The 18,084-nt window shown below is 38.4% G+C and overlaps 2 protein-coding genes across 3 annotated transcripts in view; one reads left to right on the forward strand and one right to left on the reverse strand.

Annotated features, from left to right (window-relative positions):
- The window catches only part of otud4 (OTU deubiquitinase 4), a 70,448-nt gene extending 64,374 nt beyond the window's left edge, over nucleotides 1-6,074 (forward strand). Inside the window, exon 19 of the transcript XR_004411420.1 lies at nucleotides 6,061-6,074. The gene's annotated coding sequence lies outside the window, so the exon portion shown is untranslated. The remainder of the gene's footprint in view (nucleotides 1-6,060) is intronic.
- Nucleotides 1-18,084, reverse strand: part of abce1 (ATP binding cassette subfamily E member 1) — a 30,868-nt gene that overhangs the window by 3,427 nt on the left and 9,357 nt on the right. For both annotated transcript variants that reach the window (XM_033018093.1, XM_033018102.1), the window contains exons 7-15: nucleotides 13,599-13,668; nucleotides 10,210-10,306; nucleotides 7,995-8,084; nucleotides 6,522-6,643; nucleotides 5,770-5,991; nucleotides 3,741-3,800; nucleotides 3,298-3,356; nucleotides 2,781-2,891; nucleotides 1,274-1,416 (exon numbers count right to left, since the gene is read on the reverse strand). In XM_033018093.1, coding sequence (XP_032873984.1) covers nucleotides 1,274-1,416; nucleotides 2,781-2,891; nucleotides 3,298-3,356; nucleotides 3,741-3,800; nucleotides 5,770-5,991; nucleotides 6,522-6,643; nucleotides 7,995-8,084; nucleotides 10,210-10,306; nucleotides 13,599-13,668 — 974 coding nt within the window. The remainder of the gene's footprint in view (nucleotides 1-1,273; nucleotides 1,417-2,780; nucleotides 2,892-3,297; nucleotides 3,357-3,740; nucleotides 3,801-5,769; nucleotides 5,992-6,521; nucleotides 6,644-7,994; nucleotides 8,085-10,209; nucleotides 10,307-13,598; nucleotides 13,669-18,084) is intronic.

Genomic DNA, 18,084 nt, shown 5'->3' on the forward strand with positions numbered 1-18,084 from the left:
GTGACTGTGTTTTATGGAATGTTTATTGAAAATAATTTAAAGATATTTCATTTATGTCAATAGTTTATGAAAGTGCCTCTAATTGGCAAATCTTTGAAAGCTGTTAAATGCCTGGGTAGCTTTAGGTAAAAAAAAGCTCCACTCCAGGTTTATCAAAACCTGTCTTGAGACATTCAGGGCCACGGCGGTATGGGATCCGATGCCTAGTTAACACTGAAGCCTTTTTTATGCAATGGTAGAAGTCTCCAGAATACAAATACTCAGCAAGATACCACCAACACGCCTCTACCCAGGAAAGAGGCTCCAGTTAGAAACAATGGTTACATTAGTCAACATAGCTCAATCTCTTGGATCATTTCGTATCTATCATTCTGGACTTCTGAGCTTAGATTTCCTAGCTTAATATAAATTATTATCAATGGTTTGCATTGGTGAACTGGAGATGTCTCAACCGACTGCGAACCGGGGTCGAGTGATCAAGGATGACAATGCGCAAATGGGACTACATCGAGGGTACAACAACCTGTGACTCACAGACCCAGACAATGCAACACCTACTGCAATGCCCATTGCTGGGTAATCCATGTACTACTGCAGACCTTGCACTTAACACTCCAATAGCGCAACAATGTGTACAGCAGTGGCGAGCCACTATAGAGCATAAGGACACGAAAGAAGAATTGGTGAGTGAGCAGAATGCAAAGGATGGCCCTTTAGACAGGAGATGATGAGGAATTTCTTTAGTCAGAGGGTGCCGAGTTGTGGAGTGCATTGTCAAAGATGGCTTTGGAAGCCAAGCCATTAGGTATTTTTAGACAAAAAATGCTGGAGAAACTCAGCGGGTGAGGCAGCATCTATGGAGAAAAGGAATAGGCGACGTTTCAGGGTCTTCAGACTGATGTCGAATACCTACCTCAAGGTAGGTATTTTTAAAGCAGAGATTGACAGGTTCTTGGTTCTACTAATATGTCATTGCAAAACCTTGTCAAAGGCCACACAAAATCCACATACATCAAATTAGTACCTTTAGCAACCCTCTTTGGTCCAGCAAATGGCAATTTGTGATAACAAATAAACACAGACCTTGCTAATAGCAACTCCATTCCCTTAAGCCAGCGTTGCCCTTAGCATCAGTATCACTAACATTATAGCAGTCTCTCAGTATTGCACAGAAGCATTGAGCTGACATTCCTAACTCTTTTTAAAAACACAACCAAGTGAGCCAAGGTGATGCTAAGTTATTCAGTAATGCCACCCCCCACCCAAAACCTACCGTTTTATTACTCTTCCAGCCATTAGACGCTGTTCAGAATCCAGGTATGCAGATGGTTCATCAATCAGATAGACATCAGCAGGCTTACCTAAGCAAAGAGCCAGTGCCACACGTTGTAATTCACCTCCAGACAAATTTTGAACCTGTTTGAAATAGACCGATTATAAATTTTATGTCAACGAAAATAAAATTTGCTATAAATTATCCGTTACACCAAATCTAATGGAGCGGATTTACAAAGAACCTTCTCACTTCTTATCGAGTCCACATCACAAGATTAGAAATTGTTCAGCCAGATGCGAACACACTTCTCGGCATCTGCATTCTTGTACTCTTACATGGGTATGACTGCACATAAAAAACATTTTTTTCAGTAAAATGGCACCGTGTAAAAATACTGATTTCCTCAGCAAAATACTGATTTTCAGGTATTAGAATACTGAAATGCTCTGACAAAACTTGGCAGCTATGCTAATCCATCAAACTCATGTTTTCAATTGATCTTGGAAACTTGGAACAGTTTTTTGGGAAAAGAGTTTTGGGTGTGAACCAGTGTGGGCAGGCTCAATATCTAGCCCTATTTTTAAAGACCACAATATTCCTTGCTTACTCCACCCTCATCCCCAGCCTTGTACTGGGACTCATTAATGCTTGTAATTAGATTACCATTTAATCTTGCAAGAATCTCCTAAGAATTTAAATTTTAACACATTTGTCTCTTAAGACAAATACAAGTTGCTTAAAATTGCAAAGGTGACTTTATTAAAATCCCTTCCTCAGAAACAATATAGCCAGAATAACCCCGAAACAGTCAATTTCGAGTTAAAATATCAATCTCGACCATACTCCATTATCTATTAGTTCCAGTTCATCTAAAGTGAAGCTGTCTGCAACTGATCCACAATTACGCCGAACTCAATCATTACGCACACTCATTTGCTTGCATTGGCTAGTGGCTCCAAAAGTTCAAAAGATTTGAATAATTTTAAAGAGACACCAAAAATTTTATAGTGTCATTTCTCTTTATATATTTATCATCCTCCAATAACTACTCAAAACTCTTTCTGACTCTTCCATTGGCAAATTTCCCCTCGTGCAACTGTAAGTTACTATACTTTCCAGTTGGAATTACTTCCCTTAATACATCTGCATTTCCAACTCTTGGTCTTCCTTCTATGTGCCATTTAGAATTCATCCCTATATATGTTTGTTATTTCACTTCTTGTCTTTTTCTTTGGTCGTGCATTTTTTCTTCTGGATGCTCTATATACTCTGTACTGCCATATATTTTTTCAACATTCAGGCCAGTTTGGACAAGATCCGATAACGAGAATAAAACTAATTTGTTCACAGTGGGCATCTGAGATAATAGACAGCTTGATAGTAATTCTGGTGTAGAGGGTGGCAACAGTTTAATTAGCAGAGATATTTCCTTCAAGTAAGTGTAATGTTAATAAAACCAGGTGTTACACAAGATATAACTTTTTTCAAAAAGCTCAAGCAGTACCTCTTGGTCAATGATGCTTTCAATTTGGAGTGGCTTCATTACATCAGTTACAAACTGTGGATGAGTGTAGGCATCTCTGATCTTTTCATGAAGCAGTTGACGAACAGTTCCCTGTTAAGGCAAAAAGCTAACTTTAAAATACTAACATTTTCCCCCCAAACCAAACGTATGTTCCCAGTTGCTTAATGATTAACGTTTTGTAGCAAGATTAATAAATCTATAAATCTCCTGCCTATATTTTCTTTTGCCACATTAAAAGGGTCAAATTATGAAAGTTGTTTAAATTTGATCAAGCAATCCATGGTTGAAGCTGGCTATGTAAATCTAGATGCTGAACTGTTCAGACAGGATAAACACCAAATTTAATTCAGTGGGACTTAATTTTAAGAGCTCCAATTATTTAAAATTCTGGACAGTGAATCAAGGGGACAATTTTCACAACTTCAGAACTTTCCAACCCTCCTTCAGCAATTCATTCCCATCAATCTAAAAAGTCTAGAGACATTGTACTGCTTACTTGAGACTTGGGGCTGATCTTCTGTGGCTTGTAGCTGACATTTAGAACAGGCACCGAACCTATTGAAACATGTAACACATTATTTGCAAACTGACCACCAGTATTATAATTTTTTATTTTTTTAAGAAGTACAATAATGTGGTACCTTGTAGATACCTAATATATATTGACATGTTACATTTTATGTACAACTTTTTTTTAGCAGTAAAAGGAAGAAAAGAAAGAGAATAGTAGAAAAATAGAGAAGTGCATGATACCGAACAATGAGGAGAAGGAAAGAAGAAGAGAGAGAAAATAGAGAGAGAAAAAGAGGAGATAGAAAACAGGGGACTGAAGGAGAAATAGCTATTTATTATTCTTGACCACCCTTCACCCGATCCTGAAACCACCAGTATTATAATTTGATAGTACCATTTCCGAAAATTGTATCAATAATACATTACCTCCTTCATCGGGCTTCAGTCTTCCAGCCAACATTCGGATGAATGTTGTCTTCCCCGTACCTATTAATAAAACAAAACAATCACCATCTATTTGTCCCTAAACATAGACTCCAGTTATTTTCCGACAAGCCATGAGATTAACTGTCAATAATGTTATAGCTTCTCTCTTAAATAGCGAGCAACATGGTTGTTTTCTGGTGTGAAGGAAACATCTCTAAACTGAAGCTGCTCTGGAAGAAAACAGTGAGGACAGATACAGGCAAACTCTTAATATCTGGCATTCAATTGTTGTAACTTCTAATGGTTCAAAGGCCGAGTCCCTCTTTAGTTCAGAATGTAAGTCAAGGGTTCCAAATGCAAACAGGCGGTGTGTGCTAGAACTGGGGGTTGGACTGTGGGCAGGATGTGCAACAGGAGCTGGGGAATTGGATCGGAATGTGGAAAAGATTGCAGCCTCAGTGAGGGTCTGGTGTTCTGGTGCATTTCCCACTACCAATAAGCTCACCAGCTTTCCTGGACAATTTATACCATTGTGTAATATGTAAAAGGAAGAAATTAAAGAAATAATCAGAAATAACATCCGATTACGTGGAGAATATTACTACCAAAGCCCTAAGGGTGTCAGATTAACAGCATTCCACTGTATAATGGATCTCATTTACTTCCCTTGTCTTCAGACAATAGAAACACTCTGGTCCTACTTTTCAGTCCCATGACAAATCTTTTCAAACATAGGTTGAACTCTCAACACAGATCTTCCCACGTTAGCATTTGGGAGACCGGCAGGATGGAATTGCCAGATGCTGCAGGTACCAACTGACATGTGAGAATTTGGTTTGAGGCAATAACATTGCACCTTGCAGAGAACTTGGTTTAACTACACATCATCCTTAGTTGCCCTATGTTTTCTCATTCAAATATATTGTCTGGTTGTCTAATCTCCAACGTGAGCTATTCGAAATACTGATGAAATCATTCAATATTTCCTTGTTTTCCATTTAAATATCACCATTAATAGTTTAAAGGAGTCTGTTTTGTTCACTATATACCAATATAATTGTCAATTTCACATTGATCATGATAAACCCTGCCAATTCCATTTTAGGTTCCTTTTTTAGCTTTATTCTGTCACGTCATTAACTTCCCCCAGTTGTGAGGATCTGTGATATTGTTTTACTTTTCATTTGCATATTCCTTTCCCTTTGTTCAGTGTTAATGGCTTTTTTTTGTACTATGAGTATAAATTAATTTTTCATTTTTTAAAATTAATCTTTCAAACCTCATTCATATTTGCTGTTTTACCAATCAACAGATTTGTCTAGTTTACCAGTCTGACACACTGGGTTGAAATTGATCACATTAATGCTTATGCATGGTCATGCTATTGATTAAATCAGCCTCAATACCTTATCTCTTGATGGTCATGATACATACTGTACAGAACGCTATCTGAAACTCAAGAAAGATTGACTATTTTACTTAAGAGTATTTAAATTTCTGGGAGAGGCATAGTGGCATAGATGTTAAGCTACTGTTTATAGCGGCAGAGATCCTGACTACGAGTGCTATCTGTACGGAGTTTTTACGTTCTCTCTGTGACTCCGTGGATTTTCTCCGGGTGCTCTGGTTTCCTCCCACACTCCAAAGACGTACAGGTTTTTTAGATTAATTGGCTTGGGTAGAATTGTACTTAGTTTAGAATAGTGCTAGTGTACGGAGTGATCGCTGGTTGGCATGGACTCGTGCAGCAACATTTTCTCTCCCCTGCGCTGCCAAGAACAACTACAGAGATGCAAAGACAAGCTTGGTTACAAATCTACTATTTGCCCTCTTTGGTTGCATAGAAAATGCAATTTTATTTGTTTTCTTCCCTTCCACTTCTTTGTCAATGGTTGCTTTAATTCTGTATTTAAGGCGAAAGGCAAAAGTAATACTTTTATGCTGCTGGGGTATTCGAATACTCTACGATATAGAACAAATGTCAATCAAGTCCTTATCATGCTGAACTATTATGTAATAAAATGCTCACCATTCTCTCCCAGCATTACCATGATTTCAGAGTCAGTGAACTCGCCGGTTCCAATTTGCAATTCAAAATCTCCCAACTTTTTTCTCATTCGTGGATAATGGTATCGGCACATTTTCTTCACCTCTTCCTCGTTAGCCGTTTCAGCCACTTTGAAAATCAGTGAAGCATCACGGAATCTCAAGTTTTCAGTTGGCACATATCCATCCAGGAATATGTTGATACCTATTGTGAGATAAAAAGGTCTTCATCTTATTTGTATGTTATCTGTTACTTAGTTACCGCAGAATACAGACTGCATTACCACAATTGTATGTACATGATCACTTGTGGATGGGACTTATTTTTACGTCCTTCCAACTACTTATTTTAAACTGAAACCAGTAATTTGAGCTTGAATTTATCAATAACTGTCACCTTGAGAAGATAATTTCATCGTATTTCAGTTTAAGATAGGACAAAGTCAAATGCAGTAGTGTAAACTGCTTCAAAGACTTGACAGTTTATTCATCACCAACTTAATGATACACACAATGAATTAAAACCCAATGCTGTTACTTCTACAGCAATTCCAAAGGGCTTGCAAGAATCAAACCCTTAATTGAAGCATTTAAGTAAACCAAGTAGTTTACTTAAATGGCATAAAAAGAGTTAAAAAGAACTTTTCCAAATTTTGTACATAAAATTCCATAGTTAATTCATAGAGTAACCAAATTTTTTCCCAAACAAGGATAATTAATTAATTTAAGTTTTACCTTCTCGAACACTGAAAGGCATAGTAACAACACCATATGCACTTGGCACACCATATAAACAGCAAATAAAGTCAGAAAGGTAGTCGAGGACACTCAAATCATGTTCCACCACGATGATATATCTAAACACAGAAAAATGAGAAAATTATTCATTAAGTTGTTTCCTGTAACTTTTTATCACAATAAGCTATAAATATTAGATCTACTAACAGTAGATTCTGCTCAAATCCTTTAAGTGTAAAATTGCACATGGTCATAATCTGTAAACATTATTTTACACAAGTAGTAAAATGCACATAAATTATTTGCCATTTCCCAATGTTTTTGTTAGAAATTTGGAAAAGCAGCAAATACAGTGCTCTATTTTGCAGGGAAATATTTCCCTCCATAATTATCAGCAATTCCCTCAAAAATATGAGTTATGAAGTTGTGGTCAGTTGTTACCTTAATGCCACGATGTAATTCTCTATGACTCATTGACTGATAAGGGAGCACAGCTTCAAAGGACAAAATTAGTTTTAGCTAATACAGACCTTTTTTTAGTTATTTGAATATAGTTTTGATAACTTCAATATATTTTTGAAGGACAAGAGCATGCACAATATTATGGATGGGTGTCTGTGGAAGGAATTGGAGATATTGCATTATCTGAACTCAATATCATGTTGCAAGTCCTGTTGATGTGCAGGCCTCATAAAGAAAGGAGATGGCTGCACACCCAATAGTAAGAGGAAAGTTCAAAGCTTTTCCAAAGATTAACAACAAGCACGGCTGGCTCACTGCTAACAGATTATAGATTAATGTCAAGAATATTTTGGTCTACAATAACTGTCATAGCTTGGACTAATGGCTGGATTAGATGTCAGTGGCAGAAATACATAAATACGTTGCCCATTGGTGCTTTCTATACTCAGCATTACTTGGAAAGTAAGTTGAATGGAAATTGCAAAAGTAATCAGAATTCTTCCACTTCTTCAATCTTGCAGATAGGAATGGGCATGCAAATTTGTATTCCCTTCCATGATGCGAAAGTGTGTTACAAACGATACATTTGGTTTGAAGCATTGAAATCTTTCGTTCAAAGTGCATTACTTATGGCTTTCAACATTTGCAATGTCATGATAGCGACTGCACTAGAAACAGGGATTATTTGAATATGATTTAATGCAAGAACCCCCCCCCCCCACCCACTCACATAACATTATAATTTTTTGAGCATATTTGTCGCATTTTTTCTCATAGTTAATTCATAGAGTAACCAAACTTTATAACTGGACAACTGTGAAAATGCTGATATTTAATCAAGTTAATTATTTATTTGCAAAGCTATTTGAAGACAACAATGACATTCACAAAGAATATTGGTCTACAAAAATGTCTATTACAAATTACCAGTGGCCATTATATTTACTCAGTAGTACGATTACACAAAGAGTTATCACTCGGCAAAATAAACATATACCTTAAGCTTACCTATCTGGATTTATAAGGGAGCGAATAGTGATGGCAGCCTTCAGACGCTGTTTAACATCAAGGTAACTGGAGGGTTCATCAAACATGAAACTGAAAGTAGGAAAACAAACAAACATTAATAAGAACAATTTATGGAGACAATATTCAGTTGTGTTTAGTTCAAGTTCAAGTTACATTTATTGTCACATGCACCAATTGGTAGTATAATGAATTCTGAAATATATAGACACATCCTATCTGCTCAAGTTGAAACAAATGCCTCAAAACTCATTGGCTGGCGTTCTACAGCAAGACAATGATCCCAAGCATACTGCTAAAGTAGCAAACAAGTTTTTCAAAGCTAAAAAATTGTAAATTCTTGAGTGGCCAAGTCAATCACCCGGTCTGAACCCAATTGAGCATGCCTTTTATATGCTGAAGAGAAAACTGAAGGAGACTAGCCCCCAAAACAAGCATAAGCTAAAGATGGCTGCGATGTCCATGAATCAGACTTCAAGCAGTCGTTGCATGCAAAGGATATGCAACAAAATACTAAACATGACTACTTTCATTTACATGACATTGCAGTGCACCAAACATTATGGAGCCCTGAAATGGGGAGGACCATGTATAAACACTGCTGTAATATCTACATGGTGAAACCAAAATGTGTAACAATGGCCTTTATTAAAATCTGACAAAGTGTACTTTAACCATATGTGATTTTTTTTCTATTACAAATCTCAAATTGTGGAGTACAGAGGCAAATAAATAAATGATGGGTCTTTGTCCTAAACATAATGGAGAGCACTGTACATCCCCTAGGGGCACTCACTATCAACTCTTGGGATAAGTGCGTCCAGCCAGCAGTTGCTGTCTTCCCAGTTGCACTTTGAACTTGTCCAAATCCAGACACATATCCAGCTCCCAACTCAGCTGTGTGGTACAGATGGACAGGGACTGGTGAACATAGCAGTGGGGGTTCAGCAAGTGCAGCACGGAGAACAACAGCATTCAGCAGATGCCACCTGGGCAGTCACGGTGGCGCAGCAGTAGAGTTGCTGGCTTACAGCAAATGCAGGGCCTGAGAACCGGATTCGATCCCGATTACCGGTGCTGTCTGAACGGTGTTTGTATGTTCTCCCCATGACCTGCATGGGTTTTCTCTGAGATCTTCGGTTCCCTCCCACATTCCAAAGACGTACAGGTTTGTAGGTTAATTGGCTTGGTAAATGTAAAAAAATTGTACCTAGTGGGTGTAGGATAATGTTAATTTGTGGGGGATCGCTGGACGGTGCGGACCCGGTGTTTCCGTGCTGTATCTCTAAATCTAAAACTTGCTAAATGTTTCCAGTATTCTCTCTTTTATATCTTAGTACCTGTTCATAAACTGTCGAGATAAAATGAGTCCTTGCAAGCAGCCCTCAGTTAGGATGGCATATCTGGCTCATACCACAAAATAGCCATGTGCCATTGGTAGAACCCAAGCTAAAGATCATACTATTTGAATTTTCAATTCTAAGATCACATGCATTAATTGTAATAAATACCAACAAGTGATTTTACTATGTTGCACATTACAGTGTTTTGAGATTTTCAGATGGCTCTAAAAGGTGAACTGGTAGTTCAAGTGAGCTTATTGTCATGTGTCCCTGTACAGGACAATGAAATTCTTGCTTTGCTTCAGCACACAGAACATAGTAGGCATTTACTACAAAACAGATAAGTGTGTCCATATATCATAATATAAATATATACACACATGAATAAATAAACTGATAAAGTGCAAATAACAGAAAATGGGTTATTAATAATCAGGGTTTTGTCCAAGCCAGGTTTAATAGCCTGATGGCTGTGGGGGAAGTAGCTACTCCTGAACCTGGTTGTTGCAGTCTTCATAGCACTCGTCTTTTATAAAACTCGTGTTAAAAAGCACTCAAAAAGATTTTCAAGAAAATTGGGGACTATAACTTAATTAGAAACAGTTCCGTACATTTTCATTGTTTCCAGTAATTTTCGCAACCACCAATCACCCACCCTCTGCTGCTCCTCTGGTGGAGTGAGTATCCAATAAAAGATTTGTGGAAAATTGAGCAAAACATAGCATTTAATTGTAGTCATGGCAAATTCATCTCCGTTGGAGCTCCCCGGGAAGGTATACTAAACTAGTGCAAGATATTACACTGAAAATATATAAGAATTAACACCAATTAAATATTTCCTTCTAGAAACTTACATGTCGGCTTTCTGAATGCATACGACTGCACATGCAAATCTTTGTAGCTCTCCTCCAGAGAGATCTTCAACATTCCTCCCTTTTAAGTGAGTCAGATCTGTGTCAAAGAGTTGGGAATAAGTTTCATTTTTAAAAATACTGTTTCAAAGAAGCTACAGTGCCCTCCATAATGTTTGGGACAAAGACCCATCATTTATTTATTTGCCTCGGTACTCCACAATTTGAGATTTGTAATAGAAAAAAAAAAATCAAGTGTGGTTAAAGATTTTATTAAAGGGTATTTTTATACATTTTGGTTTCACCATGTAGAAATTACAGCTGTGTTTATAGTCCCTGCATTTCAGTGCACCATAATGTTTGGGACACATGGCTTCACAGGTGTTTGTAATTGTTCAGGTGTGTTTAAATGCCTCCCTAATGCAGGTATGAGAGAGCTCTCAGCATCTGGTCTTTCCTCCAATCTTTCCATCATCTTTGGAAACTTTTAATGCTATTTTATTAGACACATGGCTGCAAGAGGACCAGGGCTGGGAACTGAATATTCAAGGGTATACGTCCTATTGAAAAAGCAGACAGGTGGGCAGAGGGGGTGTGGTAGCTCTGTTGGTGAGGAATGAAATTCAGTTCATTGCGAGGGGTGAGATAGAATCAGGAGATGTCTATAGTCAGTACGGATAGAATTGAGGAATTGTAAAGGTAAGAAGACCCTAATGGGAGTCATCTACAGGCCCTCAAACAGTAGCCTGGATTTAGGGTGCAAGTTGAATCAAGAGTTAAAATTGGCATGTCGCAAAGATAATGCTACGGTTGTTATGGGAGATTTCAACATGCAGGTAGACTTGGAAAATCAGGTTAGTACTGGACCCCAAGAAAGGGAGTTTGTGGAGTGCCTCCGTGATGGATTCTTAGAGCAGCTTGTACTGGAGCCTACCAGGGAGAAGGCAATTCTAGATTTAGTCTTTGTGTAATGAACCAGATTTGATAAGGGAACTCGAGGTAAAGGAGTCATTAGGAGAATGACCATAATATGATAAGTTTTAATCTACAATTTGAGAGGGAGAAGGGTAAATCGGACGTGTCGGTATTACAGTTGAACAAAGGGAATAATGGATCCACGAGGGAGGAGTTGGCCCAAGTTAACTTGAAAGATACACTAGCAGGGATGACAGTGGAACAACAATGCAGGTTTTTCTGGGAATAATACAGAAGGTGCAGGATTGGTTCACCAAGAACCAGAACCAAGATCCAAAGCATACCACCTCATCTGTGAAACACTGTGGTGGGGGTGTTATGGCCTGGACATGTATGGTTGCTGATTGTACTGGCTCATTTATCTTCATTGATGATACAACTGCTGATGGTAGTAGCATAATGAATTCTGAAGTGTATAGACACATCCTATCTGCTCAAGTTCAAACAAATGTCTCAAAACTCATTAGCCAGCAGTTCATTCTACAGCAAGACAACGATCTCAAACATACTGGTAAAGCAACAAACAAGTTTTTTCAAAGCTAAAATTCAAAGGTCAATTCTTGTGTGGCCAAGTCATTCATCAGAACCGAACCCAATTGAGCATGCCTTTTATATGCTGAAGAGAAAACTGAAGGGGACTAGTCCCCAAAACAAGCAAAAGCTAAAGATGGCTGCAATACAGGCCTGGCAGAGTACAAAACAAAATACTAAACATGGCTGTGTCCCAAACATTATGGTGCCCCAAAATGGGGGGGGGGACTATGTATAAACACTGCTGTCATTTCTACATGGTGAAACCAAAATGTATAAAAATGGCCTTTATTAAAATGACAATGTGCACTTTAACCACATGTGATTTTTTTTTCTATTACAAATCTCAAATTGTGGAGTACAGAGGCAAACAAATAAATGATGGGTCTTTGTGCCAAACATTATGGAGCGACCTGTACGTGCGTATTTTCACCGTGTTTTACTTGAAGAAAGAAGGAATCCACATTAGTCTTTTTCATATCCTTGAGGTACTTTCTTTACTGTCTTTTTGGAAATCATTTACTTTCACCCAAAGTACCAAATTAAGTACTTTGTAAAATCTGTATTATTGTGATGTAGGAAGGTCATAGCCAATTTGCACAGGAAAACCAAGACCAAGCAAAACACTTGATAACAACCAACTGCCCTCCCTCAATTGATTCATTAATATTCCTCAGTGATCAACAGCATTTGGAAGAGGCACTGTTGGTCAGAACACAGAATGTATACTGTTTAGAAACCGGATTTTCAACATTGAGAGTAGCTTAGCAGCATTATCATTAACCAACTAGCCAAGTACCGAAAAAGTTTGCTGTGGAATTGTGGATGTCGAGAACTGTCAAGGGGGAAAGTTACTCTTGTAATATCCTTACCAAGAGTTTTAGTTTAGTTTATTGTCAAGTGTACCGAGGTACAGGTGAAAAGCTTTTATTCCATGCTAACCAGTCAGTGGAAAGACAATACATGGTTACAATCGAGCCATCCACAGTGTACTGATATATGATGAAGGGAATAACATGAATAACTTAGTTAAGATAAAGCAAGTAAAGTCCCATCAAAAATAGTCCAAATGTCTCCAATGAATCAAGATCCAGGACAGATATATTATTGCGAAACCAAGATCATGAGAAATGCATTTTGCCATAGTCTAAAACCCAACAAACTGATATACCTTTCATACTAAACATTAAAATTAAGCTGGCTGGGCAATATTAGCTCAACAAAGATGTCAGGTGCAGCACCACCCACTGTGCACATCTAAAACGTGAGGAGTTAATCTGGTGGCGAAGCTAATATACAACAGAAGCATTAAGGCCAGAATGCATAGTGCTAAGCAATCCAATCAGTGGATCAGATCAGGGTTTTGCACTGTACCTCGGTAAACGTTACAATAATAAACTCAAACCTACATTAAGTAACTTGCAATCAGTTCCGTCCTTTCTGACAGCAGAGTCGAGAATGTGCAATTATCACCCATGCTTCTTAAAGTTTGTACGATAAGAGAATTCAGAAATTAGAATTGGTAATTTTAACCTTTGATTGAGTCTACTCATATATTTAACAAAACCAAGGCTGATGGAAATCTCCAGTCAACTTTACCTCCAGATCTCTATACTCAATATTCATTGATATCAGCCTGAATGCATTCAGTTATTCAGCATCCAAGCCCTCTGGGTTAGAAAATTACAACTTTCTGATAGATACTTCTGTTCATCCCACTCCTAAATGACCCACCCTTTAATTTAGACCCATTTCCACCTTTAAAAAAACAGCCTCTAATTTACCCTGTCATTAATATCTGTATCCAAAAATATTTTTGACTTCTTATGGTATGGATTAAACACCGTTAAAAAATTAACATATTTCAGAATGTTTAGCGTTCTTACCCAGATGTTCACAAATTACGTCCTGCGTTTTGGTCTCATCTTTTCTGTCCAAAATAGAACCCACAGTGCCCTGGAAAAACAAATAAAAAAATACAACATCTGCAAGGATTTTTTTTTGACAGATGCTTATATATTCCCATCATTACTTTTTTTAATACCTTGACTAAAATCATGTAATCTTCTTGATTATCACAGAACCTAGTGGACATGATGAGAAATGATACCTTCACCTCTTTACTTGAAATGGTAACTGATACTGGATGAATTGTACCATCACCCTGTCCACACATTAGGTGTCAATTAAGAAAAGCAGTAAAAAATAAGTATGAATATGTTAAATAAATGTCATTATAAACTCACGTCCTGAAATACCCACTCCTGGCACCAACCAATGCCACTTGGAATTAAAGAATAAGGGGGGGGGGGGTAAAATGCCATGGCTTGGAGGTCTATTTTAAACCTTAAGTACAACATCCTCATCCTAAAACATAACATGAATGCAATTTTTGACTTTTCCAATGTAATCAATTAAGGTCCGCACAATAAGTATGAATATGCCCTTCATTGTGAAAGAAGCTTATCTCTGGGTTGTCCTTTTCTTACAGAATTGCAACAGAAATTAACAAAACTTTTCTTATTGATTTATGTTGACCATTTATTGTGGATTATTACATTTCTGCTTTACAAAGTTAATTGCTACTCATGACTGTGAAAATTATTTTCTTCAGAAATGACCCAACTCAGCAGGAAAAAAAAATAGCTTCTGCCCAAGGTGCTATTTGGTATGAATCTTAGTGAATATCAGATTGTTATTTGAAATACCCAAAAGTAGTATCAGAATTGTTCAAATGCACATTCAGAATTTCAAAGTAATTGGACACTAAGGCAGATTATTATGCGAATTATGTCAGATTAGGAAAATGGGAGATGCAACGAGACCTGGTTGTGCTTGTACATCAGTCACTGAAAGTAAGTATGCAGGTACAGCAGCAGTGAAGAAAGCTAATGGCATGTTGGCCTTCAAAGAGAGGATTTGAGTAAAGGAGCAAGGAGATTCTACTGCAGTTGTACAGGGCCCTGTTGAGACCACACCTGGAGTATAGTGTACAATATTTGTCTCCTAACTTGAGGAAGGACATTCTTGCTATTGAGGGAGTGCAGCATAGGTTCACCAGGTTAATTATGACGAGACTGACATACGATGAAAGAATGGTTCAACTGGGCTTATATTTACTGGAATTTAGAAGGATGAAAGGGCATCTTATAGAAACATATACAATTCTTAAGGGATTGGACAGGCTAGATGCAGGAAAAATGTTCCCCATGTTGGCAATCCAGAACCAGGGGTCACTGTTTAAGAGTAAGGAGTAGGCCATTTAGGACTGAGACATTTTCAGCCAGGGAGTTGTGAATGTGTGGAATTCTCTACCACAGAAGGCAGTGGAGGCCAATTCACTGGATGTATTCAAGAGTTAGATATAGCTGTTAGGGCTAACAAAATCAAGGGATATGTGGAGAAAGCAGGAACAAGGTACTGATTCTGGATGCTCGAAGACACCTATTTTCTATGTTTCTAATAAATCTTACCTAAACCTGTATTTTATCAGTACTCTCAGCTATAAAAACAAACGTCTGTAGATGCAAGTCCCTGCAGCATTTAGACAATAGTATCAAGATTTTCAACTACAAATATTCTCTTTTGCTGTTTCATAGTTCCACCAAACAGATTGCTCTCGATTTTGAGATATGATCTTTCCTTTCTATTGCTTTATCGGTGGCATAAATCGTAAGGTGGTAAAATGATTTATGGAAAGGATTGCCTCACCTCTCCTATACTGCCACACCTAGAAGTTCTCCCAAAAGTTAAATAACTTTGAATTAGTCACAATGAACTCATATCTCTCCAATGGCTGTAGAAAGGAACTGCAGATGCTGATTTACACTCAAGATAGACACAAAATGTTGGAGTAATTCGCAGGTCAGGCAGCATCGCTGGAGAAAAGGAATATGTGATGTTTCGGATCGAGACTCATCTTTAGACTGGCTATTGGCTAGTACCTGTTTATTTTCCTTTCTGCCATCATTTGTGCCTTTGCTCCTCAGTTTCTTGCTCCAACTCTCATTGGAGCTCTATTCCAATGTCATGGTAGACTATTGCTGCTCATTTTCCTATACAACACAATTGCATTGATTTTTCTAACTTTTTAAAATTACCCATTACCAGTATTGCCCCATAGCTCTGTCCCAACTAGTTGGTTTACAGCTTTAACTGCAGTAATAGTTATTTGATTTGCTAGGTGAAGGTGAGAGAGAGAGAGCATGGGTAGTTAGAAAAGTCAACGTTCATACCGCTGGGGTGTAAACTACTCAAGCGAAATATGAGGTGCTGTTCCTCCAATTTGCACTGGGTCTCACTCTGACAATGGAGGCCCAGGACAGAAAGGTCAGATTAGGAATGGGAGGGGGGGTTGAAGTGCTGGGTCACGGGAGATCAGCTTGGTTGAGGCAGACTGGGCAGAGGTGTTCAGCGAAATGATCACCAAGCCTGCGCTTGGTCTCGCCGATGTAGAGCAGTTGACACCTGGAACAGCGGATGCAATAGATGAGGTTGGAGGAGGTGCAAGTGAACCTCTGTCTCACCTGGAAAGACTGTTTGGGTCCTTGGATGGAGTTGAGGTGGGAGGTAAAGTGACACGTGTTGCATCTCCTGTGGTTGCAGGGGAAAGTACCTGGGGAGGGGGTGGTTTGGATAGGAAGGGACGAGCTGACCAGGGAGTTATGGAGGGAACGGAGGAATGGAGATGGGAAGATATGGCCTGTAGTGGGATACCTTTGGAGGTGGCGAAAATGTTGGAGGATTATATGTTGTATGCAATGGCTGATCGCGTGGAAGGTGAGGACAAGGGGGACTGTCCTTGTTACGAGAGGGAGGAGGGGGAGTAAGAGCGGGGCTGTGGGATATCAAGGAGACCCTAGTGAGAGCCTCATCTATAATGGAAGAGGGGAACCGCCGTTCCCTAAAGAATGAGGACATCTACAATGCCCTGGTGTGGAAAACCTCATCCTCGGCGCAGATGGAGTAATTGGGAGTTGGGGATAGAGTCTTTACATGAGGCAGGGTGGGAATAAGTGTAGTCTAGATGTCGGTCAATGGTCTGTTTCCTGTGATGGAGATAGTGAGATCTAGAAACGGTAGGGAGATGTCAGAGATGGTCCGTGAATTTGAGTGCAGGATGGAAATTAGATAGAATTCGGCAATGACCTGATGGGCCGAAGGGCGTGCTTCCATGCTGCATCTCCAAACTAAACTATGTATGCAAAGTCTAACAGATCTTTCTTGTGCCCAACAATACTCAAAAAGGCCAGAATTTTATTACAAGCAAGTGCAATATATATGTGTGTGCTAAAGGTCGCATAGAATTCTGGGTGATTCGTATGGTTAATGTGAAGGATACATTTATCTTCACAGAAGTATCAGTAACTCAGTTTGGATTTAAACAATAGGTTGAAAGATTAGAGGATGTTGAAATGCTATTTACTTTCACCAGAAGGAAAATGGAATCCAAAAATTAATACTTCAGCTTGTATCTTGGCATTCATTGGATATGTCTACAAGGCTATAGAAATTAAAGCTGGAAAGCAGTATTACTGTTTTTAGGCTGCAATGTAACCATGGTTGCATCTGTGGTGATACATTTGACTCGGTGAAATTCCCAATTACTTCACACTATAGATCAAGTTAAGGAAGCAACCTGTCGTGGTTTTCTGGCTGTTTTCATTCCTCTTTCCAAAAAAATGTAAGGTAATTGTAATCTTAACAACTTTGGTCTGCATTCTATCAGAGACATTCACACTGGTCTTTCCACCTCTGCAAAATTGCCTGCTTGTTTTCAGTGGGGCCCAACCCAAACCATCAGTTTTCTCCAGAGATGCTGCCTGACCCATTGAGTTATTCTAGCACTTTGTGTCTATCTTTGGTATAACTCAGCACCTGCAGTTCTTTGTTTCTACTGCTTCATTTCTCACTTTTCCTGATCCAAGGAAGGGTTTACGATGTGAAATATCAGCTGCAGTTTTTACTTCACCAATACAGCTTGACCCAAGTGCTTCTGATTTTTCTTGAATACATTACAATTTCCAGATCTCCAAGTTATACTCCAATTGCTATTGAATGTTCAACTGAATGAAAGCATGATCTAGCAAAAAATGCGTGAGCGTGTGTGTGTTGCTATGCCGTAAAAATTAAAGGAAAGATTTACAAAATGTTTTACAATTTCAAACAAGTTCCTTTTCTTTAAATGTTAAATAAACATAAACCTGATACAATCGTACACAGGCCGAGCAATGCAGATAAATGTGAATAGTAGCGATTAGTTAAGAAAACACAAAATTACTGAGATAATTTAGCAATCAAACAGCATCAATGGAGAGAAAAACAGCACTTTAAGACCATGACCTTTCACTATTAATGAAAGATGATTGAGCA

Source organism: Amblyraja radiata, chromosome 1 (assembly GCF_010909765.2).
Source record: "Amblyraja radiata isolate CabotCenter1 chromosome 1, sAmbRad1.1.pri, whole genome shotgun sequence".
NCBI classification, from domain to species: domain Eukaryota; kingdom Metazoa; phylum Chordata; class Chondrichthyes; order Rajiformes; family Rajidae; genus Amblyraja; species Amblyraja radiata.